Raw genomic sequence first — 15,872 nt, forward strand, 5'->3', positions numbered from 1 at the left:
CTAAAATTTTAGGGATTGTTACTTATAAACATAAAACCAGACAGAGGACAATAAGATTGCAATTTTTTTGGTACCAGAATTCTGTCAGCATCTTTAAGTATTATTAGTGCTTTGTGTACTATATTATTTTAAAATTATCTCTAAATTATAAATCTCCTTTCACCATGTTTATTAAATTCTTACCTATTTTTTTTTCTTTTTGAAGAGGAAAATGTCTGTTTTGCTTTTTAAATAAGAGCTAATGGGAAAAATCAAATTAAGAGAAATGTGTAGACAGGAATCTGTGCATTTAAGAAGAATATCTGTATTATTGTTTTTTCTGATTTATAACTCTTGAGTCACTTGCTTTAGTTTATTTTCCTTTCCCCTGCAAAATCTGAACATTAAAAGCCCCTTTTCTATAGTTACTTGATATGACAGACAGGTCTGCTTTTACAGAAACCTTTAGCAGTGAGGAGAAAAATCAAACAGGGGAAAATAATTTACTCTAAAACGCCTGAAACTGACACGAAGCAGGATGATGAAACAGTCCAGAAGAGGCCAAAAAGGCCCACGATGCCATAAGGCTGGTGGTTGGGTCAGTTAGGTAGGGTTTCCCGATACCACCACACGCCCTTTCACAAAGCAATAGTATTTTTTGTTCTTTCTCCTTGTGTCCTTTCCATTACATATTTGCAAGAACAATTCAGATCTAGAAAACATGCTTGTTATTTACTTAGAAACCAAGGAAAGATGAAGCCAGGGATGCCCTTCAGTGCTGATAGCCAAGATGCAGACAGATCAAAAGCTAAATCCAATTTAACCCACCTCAGGCAGAAAAAGTAATCGAATTAAACTTCCTCTAAATATGATAAGTTTGGGGCTCTTAAAGCCAGGCACAAAGAACCAGGTTAGAATGAGCTGTTAAGTAAATGGATGCATTGAGCTCTAGCTGCCCCGCCCACAGGGTGTTTGATAAGCTGTTGATTGCCTCGATCACTGAAAACTGATTAAGCTGCTTATGGGGCTCCAGGGGCTAATGGCCTGGCCACCAAGAATACCCCTGCCACTGATTTAAGTAAGCTGCTTGGCATGTATGGTTTGATTATTAAAGGATGAAAAAAAGAAAAGGGGGTGGAGAGAAAGACAGCAGCGTATAGGAAAGCCTTAAAAAGCAGGCTGTATGATTCCAAATGGATACATTACTTTGACACCCTAAAATGAATATGGAATTACTCTGATTCTTTCTCTTCGTCAGATATCAAAACTCACGTTTGAAAGGCTCCCTCAAAGAGTACTCACTTTGGAGCCCACCCATTCTATTTTAAACGATCTTTACAAGAATGTTCAGTGCCTTTAAACACACTTCTCAAATGATAGAGTCTGTGTTCTCAGGCACTATGATCAGGTAGACTCCAGAAAATAGATAAATGTATAACAAGTGTTTTAACCAATTCTTCCCCTTGAACAACAATTTTAAGTAAAAATATACCCCTTTCCACCCTAGCCAGCAGACCACTGCTGCTTGACTATGTAGTAAAGGTCAGGCAGGACCGAAGGAGTTGGGAGAGCTGACATGTGAAAATAGGTTTCAACTTGACACATAAATGGAAATGAAAATCTTAGTCTTTTCTTAGACCTCTCCAACTAAATGCTCTAACATCATTTCTGCCATTTAATTTAAAATAACTTTCTGGCAGGGAGCAGAGGCTCATGCCTGTAATCCCAGCTCTTTGGGAGGCTGAGGCAGGCGGATCACTTGAGGTCAGAAGTTCGAAACCAGCCTGGCCAACATGGTGAAACCCTGTCTCTACTAAAAATGCAAAAATTAGACGGGCCTGGTGGTACATGCTTGTCATCCCAGCTACACGGGAGGCTGAGGCATGAGAATTGCTTGAACTCAGGAGGCTGAGGTTGCAGTGAGCCAAGATCACACCACTGCACTACTGCCTGGGCAACAGAGCGAGACTGTCAAATAAATAAATAAATAAATAACTTTCCTAGCTCTGGCGGGACAAAAAGAACACAAAAGTCTTAAGTTATTAAAAGACACAAAAAATCCTTGAAAAGTAATTTAAAGTCAGAAAAATGACTGAAGGATATGAGCATGGTTTTTAAGTTGACCTAAATTCTTCTGGATAAAACAACCAGAGAGGAAAACAACAACGAAAGAACAGAATCACAGCAGTTTGAGATACTCTGAAAGTTGTCACAATTATTATTATTATTTAATGAACTCTTGAAAGAATCATTATCTAGTGTCCAACAGCTTCTCAGGAGTGAGTTGTTGATTTAAATGATTAACCAAAGCTTAACATATTTAGAATTTAGGGCTAAACACACAAAAGGCCAGTTTCTTCCTAGCTGCTAATCTGGTCAATCAATAAAAGTACAAGTGTGGCCAGGTGTGGTAGCTCATGTCTGTAATACCAGCACTTTAGGAGGCTAAGGTGGGCGGATCACTTGAGGTCAGGAGTTCGAGACCAGCCTGGCCAACATGGTGAAACCCCATCTCTACTAAAAATACAAAAATTATCCGGGCATGGTGGCACATGCCTGTAATCCCAGCTACTCGGGAGGCTGAGGCAGGAGAATCGCTTGAACCCGGGAGGCGGAGGGTGCAGCGAGCCAAGATCACGCCATTGCACTCCAGCCTGGGCGACAGAGCAAGACTCTGTCTCACAAATGAAAGGAAAATAAAAAAAAGGACATGTTCTAATAAAAGTATAAAAGGATGATTTCAACTCTTACATGCTCTGTTATGTTTTACTAAACTTTAAAAGCCATTCAACTTTTTGGCTTGAGCACAAGTCAAGGGCTTAACACATTCAATGCCTTTTATATCTTTTCATACAAATTTTTAATTGGTAAAATTCACACACCATAAAATTTACTCTTTTAAAGTAAACAATTTAGTGGTTTTCAGAATATTCACAAGACTGTACAACCATCACTGCTGTTTAATTCCAGAACACTTTCATTAGCCTCCAAAGAAACTCTTTATCCATGAGCAGGCACTCCTCATTTCTTTGCTCTCCCCAGGCCCTGGCAACCACTAACGTACTTTCTGTCACGACGGATTTGCCTATTCTAAACACTTCATGTAAATAGAATCATACAGTATGTATTCTTTTCTGTCTGGCTTCTTTTACTCAGCATGCTGTTTTCAAGATTTATCCATATTGTAGCATGCATCACTACTTCACTTCTTTCTATGGCAGAATAATATTTTATTATACGGCTACAAAACATTTTGTTCATCCATTCATTAGCTGATGAACATTTGGGTTGTTTCCACTTTTTTGCTATTATGAATAATGCTGCTCTGGACATTTGTGTACAGGTTTTTCTATGGACATATGTTTTCAACTCTCTTGGGTATATAACTAGGAGTAAAATTGTTGGGTCATATGGTAACTCTATGTTTAACTTTTTAACTGTTTCCAAAGTGGCTAACATACTTTGCATCCCATCAGCAACGTATAAGAGCCCCAGTTTCTCTACATCCTTGCCAACATTTGTTATTGTCCTATATATCTTTTTATACTAAGTTTCCCCCCCATTCTGAATAAGAATTATCAGGGTTTGTGACGAAAACTACCCCAATGATGGCAGAATACAGTGCAAAGACCAAAGTCAACAAAGAGACTTCTCCAGGAAAGCAACAAAAATGAAACGGCCCCTCTAAACACTTACCTGCTGCAGGTCGGCGAGGGAATACAGGTGGATCTGTTGAAGGAGGTATTCTCTGGGGAAAATTCTGAAAACAAGGGCAGATAGACAAGTGAACTGTGGTGCTGCCATAACACACATTTTTCTGATAAGTTTCAAAGTTTCATTGAAGAATTCCTTTCCTCTGCCCTCTCCACTTTTCACCTATACTTCTCCTCCTAAGCCTTCTGAGGAACCTGTAATATCTTTTTCTCAGATATTTTTCTTCCCAACACAGACACCAGAATGGAGGTAAAAGTTTGATCTTTGACTTCTAATGTAATCTTAAGTGCTACAAGCACTGCGTGGTGGCCCAGGCCTGAGGAACAGAACATCAGGTTTCTTCTACCAGCTGTGTCCGTAAAAAGCTGTGTGATCGCTGGCAAGTCCCCACATGCCCACCTGGCTTCAGCTTCTTCACAGCAGAATGAGGGTGGTTTAATGTGATGTCTCTAAATATCTTTCTAGCTGTATTTTTCTATATCTAAATATATTGATTTTGGATTTCAGAAAAACTGGAGTGGCCACTCGTGTCTAGAGGCTTCTACGGCTTTTATTAATGAGGAGGAGTGATACTGAATATCATATTAATGAACTATCCTCTCATATGTACAGTGATGGCAATTTTAGAACCTCTGTACAAACGAGAATAATGGGACAAGATATTTTACATTAGGACTCTTCAACAAAGTCCAATATCTTTAGCTGCTGTCCGTTCACAGTATCTGGATAGATGACAATGAATGAACTGAAAAAATAATCTGTTATGGGTAAGCAAACAGGTTACCAAAGTGTAGATGACTGGGAAACAACACACGCACAAACTAAACCCAAAACAAAATCCATGATACTAACATTTTTCTTTGTCTCACTTGGTACTATGCAATTTTCTTGTGTCTTAAATGAAAGAAACCACCAATTTATTCAATTCACATCTATGACTATTCATTATATGCCAGGCACTATGCCAGGCACTAGGAAGACAGCCTAAGTATGAGGCCAAGGAGCATAAAGTCAAGTGAGGGAAAGACACATAAGCTGATAATTACAATACAATGTGGTAATTGAAAATGATAAAGAGTTATGCATGGGGTACATATTTTTTGAGTAGTCTAACATGGTGGATTCCAACCCTGGCTGTCTATTAGAATCACTTGGAGAGCTTTTAGAAAACCACAGGGTACCTGCCTGGGTAGAGCCCATAAATCAGTGTTAAAGAAAACAAAACAAAAACTCTCTTGGTGATTAGTACAGCCAAGGTTTAGAACCACTGGCCTAATAATCTTGCTCACTGGGAAAATCATTATTCAGTCTTTCAATTAGGTATCCATTAGTTGTCAAATCCTAGATATTAAATCATTCATCCTTCCATCCATCCAATATTGATTAAGCACACACTGCATATCAGACACTATTAGATTACTGAAAATGGAGCACTGAATCAATTAGATGAAGTCCTGACCAGACAGAGGACTGGAGTAGGTGTATTCTAGTAAGGACCTCTCCTGGAAAGTAGGAAAGTCGCTGAAGAATTCTGCTGGAAAGCACTGTTTCACCCACAGGAATGAGACGAGTGACAAGGGCATTATATTCTGGGAAACTGAATGCAGTTCCTAAGGCTGGGCTCCCTTCAACTCTAATGGTTCAGGGTTGCACTTGTGACAGGAAGCAGAGCACAGGTCCAGCACAGCTGGGTAGGGCATAGGAAAAGTACTCAATTCCTCCATGTAGGATTAGCTTCTCTACAGGAAGGCCCCTGTCGTGGAAGGTAGACCATGGTCCCTGGAGGGACCATGAGATGTAATCAACCTCCATTTTCAATAACACAAGCACATGACAGAAATGATCAAGGGACCTCTTCCTCAAGGCAGCCTATAGGAGGTCACTGAGCTTGGCACTGGAGATACATCATTTTATCTAATCCTCACAATAGCCCTGGATGGTAAACACGACCTTCATTTTACATAAGAGGAAACTGAGGCACAGAGGCAAAGACCAATTTGCCCAAGGTCACAGAGCTGAGTTTCAAGGCCAGGACTTTCTGACTCCAAAGGCCTATGCTCCTTCTAATTTCTTGGGGCTGGGGGTGGGGGAAGGAGGGAGGTAGGTTTGAGCTGACCATGTAATTTAGTAATATCATGCATGTCTCTTCTGGATGGATGTTTATGACTGTAGTTTAGGCCAGTAGCAGTATAGAGCCACTGATGCTTTTTGAAGCAGGAAAGCCACACTAATGTGCCTCTGAAGGCAGCAGGGAGGGTGGAGAGACTACAGACAGGTGACAAGGCATGTGAGAGTCTGTTCTAGGGTAGACAAGGGGACAGTGAAAGGAATGAGTGGGTAGATACCAGAGACTTTTTGGAAGAATTGAGAACATTGGGAATAAGTGAAAAAGGAGAAGGGAGTCTAAGATGACCCTGATGTATAGAGCCTGGGGATCAGAATGGTGATGCCATTGGCCAACTGAGGGCAGGCTTCCAGGGGAGGGAATAAAAAATTGAGCTTCCTATGTGCTGAATATCCAGTGCCTGTGTGGGGAACAGCAAGCATGGATCTGGGCCTGAGATGCAGAAGACCCAGGGCACTTCTGATGGGAGCACAGAGCGGACAGCTGAAGCCAGAGGAATGGAGGGAATGGAGTGAGGAAAAACCTGAATGGGAAGGGGGCTGAACCCAGATGAGGGTTGTTTGTTTTTACTTTGTTTACCTTACAATCTAGAACTATCTAAAAGTGTACTTGGGTAGTCTGCAATTTTCTCATTATATTTTGAAAATTATGTTTTTGAAAATAACCAGAATGTTCACATGTACTTCCACAGTTCCTAACATTTCTCTGTATTTGTAAAATGTTCTTACCTTCATACCCTTTATCTAGCTTCCCCTAATGCTTACATCTTATATAACCATGGCATATTGATCAAAAATAAGAAATTGACATTATGCAAATTATAGACTTTATTCAGGTTTCACCAGTTGTTTCACTAATGTCCTTTTGCTGTTCCAAGATCCAAGGACCCAAACTTATCTGCAGGAAAGGAAAACTAGGGCAGTCTTTCAGTGGGACTCAAAGGGAGCAGTGTATGATAATATGAGAGACAGAGGATGTTTAGGGGTGACTAAATTGAAGGAATAATCTTACTGAAAGGTAAATGCTTAATAATGAAATCCCTTAAATAAAGTAAAATGAAAGCAATGTGGCAGCAGTGCTAAGAAATGGAGTCCAGTAAGCGTGCTGCAAAATCATTTCAAGACTAGCTTCTGCCTCTTCTGCTGGTTTGTAGAAACATAGGTCAGCTGGAGAAAGAGTTAAAAGGAAGATGAAACGATTTACGGCAGGGACAAATGCAGGAGAGCATATCTGTAATGTTTTGCTACTTAAAAGTCCTTTCTGCTTTAAAATTCTAAAATTTTTATGATTAGGGATATACAGGATATCAGACTTATTTACAAATTTACAAACCAAATCACACTGGCATACTCTTCCTGGAGTGCTATAACCAGTCGGTTATCACATAGTCAACAAGCACTTACTGAGTGTCTAAAATAAGGCATCATGCTATGTGCTGGAGATGGATACTTCAATGAATACAACTGATGAGCAACAAAGAGAATTTCCAATTTCTCCTTACTAGGCAGGGTCCTTCTTGCTTCCAAACACTATTCATTATTCTTCTCACAAAAATTAACCAACTTTGGTCACAATCATCTCTAATATTCCTTCAACATTATTTGTACAGCACAGCTAAAGTGGCTATGTATTTATTTAATGTTTCTATGTGTATATATATTTCACATATGTTTATTTTCTCTCTCCTTTTATATGAGATTCTAAGCCCCTCCAGAAGCACTTCCTCTACTGTCTTCTCCATCATGCTTCAGTGTCTAATACTATAATTTACATGAGGTCAGTCATAACAGACACAAAGAACTGGAAAATGCAATACATACAGGAAAGATAAAGGAACCCAGCTTATTGTGTCTGGAGAAGATGTTGTGTCCAAGAGATTTATTGGTGGCTATTAAAAATAAAGACTTTTAAGAGAGATAATGCCAGTCATCTTTTTTTCTCCCTGGAGGATGGGAGTTGTAGTATGAAAGCACTGAAGTCAAATATGGGAATAAATTTCCTGAGAGGGAAGACTGGTAGGCATTAAAATGTATCTCTTATAGTAATGCTTTTTAATGTAAATAAAATAAGAAAAAGATTTTTTTGCAGCTATTTAGAGATAGGGACTCACTCTTCTGCTTAGAGGTAAGGGTTTCCAAGGCAGGGCCAGATAACTTACGCACACTGCCATTTATTCCTCTTTCCCCTAAGGCAGACCGAATTTGCAAGACATTCTCTAAATATTTTCTTTAGGAAGACCAAACACAGGGAAACTCAGGGTAAATATGGACCTAAAAGCCAAGCTCAGGAAACTGTGGGCCGTGGCAACTTCCCATCTGGGTGATTCCAAGGGCTTTCCTCTGCTGTGGCTGAGGTCCTACAAGTACGTCTGACAGGAGTCCTTTAGGAAATGAATGGGAAAAGTAAAGATTCCCAGGAGTCAGTTTGCCTTAAACTCTGATTAGTAGAAAGGAGTCTGAAAAACAGGACTAAGGAAGAGGAGTTGTCTTGGTAGGGGAAAGGGTAGCTCAGATGTTGGGGCAGACGGTTGGAAATGTCTTTGGAATGCTCAAGTGGAGTCACCTGTGAGTCCAAGTGGGCGATTTGTGGGCCCCCGGCTTATAGGTTTTAGGTGAAGCCATGAGAAAAAGTGATAGTCCAGGGGGGCATGTGCTGGGAAATGAGAAAAGATTGCTTCCTGGTGAAACAGTACTATTAATATTTAGGAGTAGATAAACATAAAGAGGACTGGGAAGGTGTAGGTTGACAGGGAGGAGAAAAAGCAGAAGAGCCAGCACCAGGGACGCCAAGGAAGGAGAGAATTTCATGAAGGAAGAAGGTGGTCAATGGCATCAAAGGTAGTGGAGGGGTCAAATAACGTGAGGAAGACTCTCATGAGGCCTGGAAAGTGCCTGCTGGCAAACAGGAATCCATCAGTGACCTCAGACAGGGTGGTTTCAGGGGAGGAGGAGGAAAGACTGGAGAGGGGTGAGGATTGTGGGTTACTCTTTTACGAAGTCAACTTTAAAGAAAAGGAGGGAAATTGGGCCACAGCTAAAGAAGGATGCAGGACTAAGAAAGGATTTTTTTTTTTTTTTTAAAAACATAAGAGAGACTTGGGCATACTTAAACACCAACATTAAGAAGCTACTATAGAAACAAAAGCTGAAGATACAAAAGTAGAGAGAACTGATGAAGTCTGGCCTTCAAAAGGCCTAAAGGAAATGGGATGTGGACCCAGCTGGAAGCTCTTTCAAATACACACATTTTCACATGTGTATGTGCGTACATGAAAACACACACACACTCTCCCCTCACCGCACGCACACGTGCACGCACACACACACACACACACACACACACACTCCCCACACACAGTATTTTCCTAACTAAAACGGTTCAAGTTTTTACTAAAGTGTTATATAAAAAAGATTAATAATTACTCAACAGGGCGCAGTGGCTCACACCTGTAATCCCAGCACTTTGGGAGGGTGAGGTGGGAGGATCACTTGAGCTCAGGAGTTTGGGACCAGACTGGGCAACAGAGCAAGACCCTGTCTCTAAAAAAAATACAAAAATTAGCTGGGGGGCCGGGCGCCGTGGCTCATGCCTGTAATCCCAGCACTTTGGGAGGCCAAGTCAGGCTGATCACCGGAGGGTGGGAGTTTGAGACCAGCCTGACCAACATGAAGAAACCCCATCTTTACTAAAAATACAAAAAAATTAGCTGGGCATGGTGGCGCATGCCTGTGATCCCAGCTACTCGGGAGGCTGAGGCAGGAGAATTGATTGAACCCAGGAGCTGGAGGTTGCAGTGAGCCAAGATCGTGCCATTGCACTCCAGCCTGGGCAATAAGAATGAAACTCTGTCTCAAAAAAACAAACAAACAAAAAAAAACACAAAATATAAAATAAATTAGCTGGGGGTGGTGGTGAACGCCTGTGGTCCCAACTACTCAAGAGGCTGCAGCAGGAGGATCAATTGAGGCCAGGAGGTTGAGGCTGCAGTGAGCCATGATCATGCCACTGCAGTCCAGCCTGGGTGATAAAGCAAGACCCTGTCTCAAAAAAAAAAAAAAGTAATTACTAATTTATTAAATTTAATCCCTAAACTTCATTATATTAAGAACCAAAAGCCACAAACTAACTGAAGGTTATCTGGCTTAGCAGTCCTTTGGTAAACAGGATCCTTGTTGCAGAAGAGGCTGCTGTGTTTAGGGCCTTCTGTGCATTAACTGACCTCACTGTACTGCAGGGCTATTAATCATCATGTCTGGCAGCATTTCTGCAGTGAGCAGCCCTGCTTATGCCAATGCAAGCCCTGACACCAGAGCCAAAGAATAAATGAGATAAGAAGAGTCAACTCCACACTTCACTCACCCATCAAAGGAAACGATATCACTAGCAGGTAGCACTACCGAGTTTCCTGGTAGCAAAGAACACTGAAGAAATGTGCTAGAAGATCATGAAAACCAACTAGCACAATCGCTTCTAGTGCTAACATTTTCTATTTTATCATCTTTAGAATCGCCTGACACACTAGGAAGGTAACTTAGGCTTCATTTATAGATTGCTCTAATGAGAAAGGTGAGAAAAGATGAAAATTAAAAAGGAAAAAGGTCATATATGATTCAGAGCCCTTATATTATGTAGCTGGTACTTGGGGTTAAAAATGCAGAGATAATTGCCTATGAAATCAAAGGCAGTAGTCTTAACAAAAAGGTAGAAGGGCCTCATTCCACTTTGTTCCATGACATTAGGTCAAATAAATCGAGACTCATTTAACTTGACTAATTTCTGAGAAGTTCAACTCAGCTCCCACCAAGCCCCAATGCTCACGAGAAAAAAGGGATTGGGTCAGGCCCTAAAGTAGGCAGACCCTTTGCAAAGTTCTGATAGATTTGATAATATTACCATTTTCCTGAAGCTCAGTTCTTAGAGATGCACAACCGGCATTTAAAGACTCGATGATTAAAATGAGGGAAAAATTTGCAATGGAAATATCTCATCTTAGACAGGCTTTAAAGAAAAGACCCACAACACACACACATGTAAAATTAAAATGATAGCACAACACCAAAAGCAAATTCCACAATTTGATTCTAAATGATAAGGGTCTAAATAAAGAATATGGATAAAGATGCATAAGGAATAATTTTGAAAGGAAAACCATTTATTCACGTAGTTTTACTGTCTTCCAAGAATATGTGCTCCAGGGTAGGTAATTTGTATTAAGTTGAGATGGCCAGTGTCTTTCCTTTGGAGGGCACACAGACCCACACTGAAATCAGCAAAAAGCACTATGAAGCATCCCCAGGGAGATGCAATTTGATGTTCTTGATATGAGCTGCAAACTCTTCCTGAAATAGTTACATTAGGCTGGATGTGGACAGGATTCGTATGTCCAGCTACACTTTGAGCTAATGGAAAAACAATTTTAAATCAAAGGCACATATTTCGATAGCAGCCCATGTGGAAGAAACAAGCTTCAATCACTTCTCTAGGTACCTCATTTTGCAAATCTCATTGGCTGAAAAAATGGCAAGATTGCATCAGATATTATATCTTGGCAGGTAGTTACAGGATATAAGGGTCTCTTTTACCTGCTCATTCAGAAACTGTACTTAAGTTTCTTAGCCACAATCTAAAGCCTCGAGTAGAAATATTTGGGATGTAATTTTAATTGTGAGCATTGTGGCATCTGATTATAAAAATGATAGATTATATCATAGCTGTTATATACCTAGCTCAAATTCTTAAGGTGTTTAACAGTTGCAAGAATATAACACTTCCCCTGCAATGAGTTTTATTTTTGTTTTCTCTTAGAAAATGATTTTAGAGGCCGGGCACGGTGGCTCACATCTGTAATCCCAGCACTTTGGGAGGCCGAGGTAGATAGATCACCTGAGGTCAGGAATTCGAGACCACTCTGGCCAACGTGGTAGAAACTCCATCTCTTCTAAAAATACAAAAGAAAAAAATTAGCTGGGTATGGTGGCTCACACCTGTAATCCCAGCTGCTAGGGACGCTGAAGCAGGAAAATCACTTGAACTCAGGAGGTGGAGGTTGCAGTGAGCCAAGACTGTACCACTGCACTCCAGCCCAGGTGACAGAGTGAGACTTCATCTCAAAAAAAGAAAAAAAAAGAAAATGATTTTAGATAATTTATATATTTCATTTAATCTCAGAATAAAAAAAATTTACTCAGAGATCTTTTTGAAACATCTCTGAGTAAATAAAGAGCTATGTATGTATGTAGTTTAGTAAAATTAATATATAACTTCCCAGAATTCCTTTTGAAAGTTTTCAAATCTGTTTAGTCATGAATGACACTGCAGACAGTCTGTAGCACCCTTTTACAGTGCTGATATTGGTATATACATAATTTGCTGAATTAGATCTCTGGAGAAAAAGAAGGGAGAGGGAGGAGCTATTAGGATATCAGGAAGATAGATGACTCAAAAACCACACTTTTAGAAGTCATCTAATGGAAAAGAATTCTTGAAGTAGAATGAGGAGAATGGTTGCTATCAAAACTACCAAAATGACATCCTTTAATTTCTGAGTCCTGATAGATTCTGCAGCTAATCTGTTAAGGCTAAAGCCCCAACTGCAGCTGATGAAATTTTTAATTAGCTAACTGGAAAAGTAGCCACAAAAGTCGGGTAACCTTAAATCTTACAGAGAACATAAAGAGTTGTTTTCATTTAGTGAGCTTAAAGAAGTGTTATCTGCAAGTCTGAAGAGCTAATACTTACTGGTCTTTAATGAGACTAATTTAGTGCTAATATTTTTGCTAAAATAGACTTATTCTAAAATTCGGTATTAACCAGACCTTGCACACTTCGGTCTCAGATTTTGGTTGTAAGATATTCCTCATATGCAGTTCAGAGACATTGCAATTCCAGTCTGTGTAGATTGTGCTTTAAGAGTTAGGCTGCCCTGGCCAGGCAGGGTGGCTCACACTTGTAATCCCAGCACTTTGGGAGGCTGAGGCAGAGGAACCCTTAAACCCAGGAGTTTGAGAGGAGCCCTAGCAACATAGTGAGACTCTGTCTCTACAAAAAATAAAAAATAAAAAAATTAAGTGGGCATGGTGGCATGCAGCTGTAGTCCCAGCTACTCAGGAGGCTGAAGTAGGACTGTTTGAGCTTGGGAGGTCGAGGCTGCAGTGAGCTGTGGTCATGTCAAGGCACTGAGCAACAGTGATACCTTGTCTCAAAAAGAAAAAAAAAATTCTGCCCTAAGAGACGTGTTCTTAATAAACTGCCCTCCTAGATCAAGTGTATTTGATTTACAACAGCATGCAATCTTTTCTCTCTGTATTAGATAATCCTTCTACCTAATATATTTGATTTTTTAGGGGGTGAGGGGAGAAGAGGGAGTGTTGATATGAAGTGATTCTACCAGCTCATTTAGTATTAGATTGCTCATGCAATCTTTTGTTGAGTACACTGAATAATAATCCCCACCTACTTCTTCCAAGATCAGTAACATGTAGGTATGCCCACACATCAAAACACCATTTTCACTCATTTCATTATGTTTAGACAAATATTTACCAGCATAAAAAGATGTTCACAATACATTAAGTGAAATGGTTAAGGATAGTATAAAACCACTTTCAGCGCTGGGAATGGTGGCTCACGCCTGTAATCCCGGCACTTTGGGAGGCTGAGGTGGGTGGATCACGAGGTCAGGAGATCGAGACCATCCTGGCTAACATGGCAAAACCCTGTCTCTACTAAAAATACAAAAAATTAGCCAGACGTGGTGGTGGGCGCCTGTAGTCCCAGCTACTCGGGAGGTTGAGGCAGGAGAATGGCGTGAACCTGGGAGGTGGAGCTTGCAGTGAGCCAAGATCGAGCCACTGAGCTGCAGCCTGGGTGGCAAAGCAAGACTCCGTCTCAAACAAACAAACAAACAAAAAACAAACCACTCTCATGGGGAAAGATCATCTGCAGAGGAAAAGGTCTGGGAGGATATGCATCAAAGTGGTAGGATATGGGTGGCTTTCTTATTTTTGTTTTCTATGATGAACAGTATTCTTTTGTAATAAGAGAAAAAATAAGTTTGGCCAAATTGGGCAGAATCTTCATTTATTTAATTAATTTATTCAACAAGTATTTATCAGCCCCCACTATATGTATAGCTCTAAGCAGTAAATATAACAGATAAAAAGTCATGACATTTTGTAGCTTACATCTAGTAGAAAGGGCAGAGCCAGCACATGTGGCTGCATAGGTTGAACAAAGCAAAACGTCTACATTCACACCTGATGGCCTAAGAGACGGAGACAGACAAAATAAAATACCATGTTTAATGGTAATAAGTAAGCAGAGAAAGAAGACAGGAGGCGTGTGTGGTGGGCAGTGGGGTACAAACAGATACTGTGTTGCCATTTAAAACAGAGTGGTCAAGGATGCTTCATTAAGCGATGGCTACTCAAAGACCTAAAGGAGTTAGGAAGCAAGCTTGGTTTCACACTGAGAAACAAACCGATAAAAAAAAGAAAAAAGAAAAAAAAAAGGAAGCAATCTCAGCAGTTACAGAGGGAAAGGAAAAGCAAGTATAGAAACTAAGGTAGCAGCCAGCTTGGTATGCCCAAGGACCAACAAAAAGGCCAGTGTGGCTGGAACAGAGTGAATGACGGGGAAAGTAGTGGGCGATGAGGCAGAGAGGTAATGGGAGATGAGACCATGTATGCCCTGGGCTTTTACTTGGAGCGAGAGGTGAAACTATTCGTTTGGGCCAGGAGTGACATCATCTAATTTATACATTAGCTATAGTCTTAAGAACAGACTGAAGGGGGCTAAGGGTGGTGCAGGAGACCAGTTACTGGAATAATCCAGGTGAAAGGTGATGGTGGACCCAACCTGCAGCAGTGAAAGTGGTGAAAAGTGGATAGATTTTGAAGCTGAAGCTGACAGGTTTGCTGACTGGATGTAGAATATGAGAGAAAGGTGTTTGGCTTGAATCACTGGATGGACAGAGATGCCATGAAGCAAGATGGGAAATACTGTAGGAGGAGTGGTTTGCAATGTGAGTGGGGGTGGGTGGGAATACTAGGAGCTAAGTTTTGGACATATTAAGGTTAAGACGTTATCAGCCAAAGAGCATTTCAACCTTTGGACTTAGCCTCAGCTACAGTGAACTCACTAGGAAGAGTTTTTTTCTGACGTAACAAGGGAAGGAGGGGGAAGGCAGTCTTGGTAAATCAAGTGACATTTATGAGGACTGGTCTAAGAGCAGAGAAAGCTGCTAAATTTTGCTTGAAGGAAGAGGAAGCAATGAGAGTCTGTCAGGACACACACACACACACACACACACACACACACACATACATACACATTTTTTTTCTGGTATTCACCAGGACAGTGTTAATAAAAATGGCAATCTTTATAATAGAAATTTCTCACCATTTAGTAAAACTGATATTTCAGTGGGAACTCCTGCTGGATATAATCATAATTTCAAATAAAATGTGACACCAAAGATAGGAAGAGATGGCTTAGAAGGTAGACGAATCACTTTGGGTATTCTCTTGAGGCTCTCAAGCCAAGCCATTAAATTGCTTCGGAATGGTCTAAGTCAAGGACTAAACCTGACAAACACGTAGGAGCAAATGCTCCCTGGGAACACAATTCTGTTCTAAGCAACCAGGGAAAGAGGCCTAATATTGCCTACTGCCCTCAACTAGTGCTGGAGAGAGACGAGTTTTACATTTATACCATAATGGCCTGTGGATTTGCCAGGCACCCCAAGCCCCCAAATCACATTTTTGATGATTGAGAATGGGAAATACTGAAGCATCCACAGAAATTTCCCTGGACTGGATTTCACTTCAGCACTCAGAAGAGAAAATATGACTTGAACTGGGATTTCTGAAAAGCTAGTCCAAACAGCTGGTGTCAGTCTGGTGATGTTTTTAGCAGTCCAAAGTAAAATGAGAAAAAAAAATGTAGAATGATTTCTAAATCTACTTGATTTTAAAAAGCTGTTTGATTTCTAAAGCAGTTTGCCATTTTTTTTTTTTTTTTTTTTTAGTATTATTACGTTCTTACATGAAATGAT

General features: G+C 40.4%; 1 protein-coding gene across 1 annotated transcript in view; it reads right to left on the reverse strand.

The window, feature by feature from the left end:
• PLEKHM3 (pleckstrin homology domain containing M3) overlaps positions 1-15,872 on the reverse strand; it is a 204,045-nt gene that overhangs the window by 83,338 nt on the left and 104,835 nt on the right. Inside the window, exon 6 of the mRNA XM_054478417.2 lies at positions 3,676-3,739. Within this exon, the coding sequence (XP_054334392.1) occupies positions 3,676-3,739 (64 nt within the window). The remainder of the gene's footprint in view (positions 1-3,675; positions 3,740-15,872) is intronic.

This window comes from Pongo pygmaeus, chromosome 11, assembly GCF_028885625.2.
Source record: "Pongo pygmaeus isolate AG05252 chromosome 11, NHGRI_mPonPyg2-v2.0_pri, whole genome shotgun sequence".
In the NCBI taxonomy this organism is placed as follows: Eukaryota; Metazoa; Chordata; class Mammalia; order Primates; family Hominidae; genus Pongo; species Pongo pygmaeus.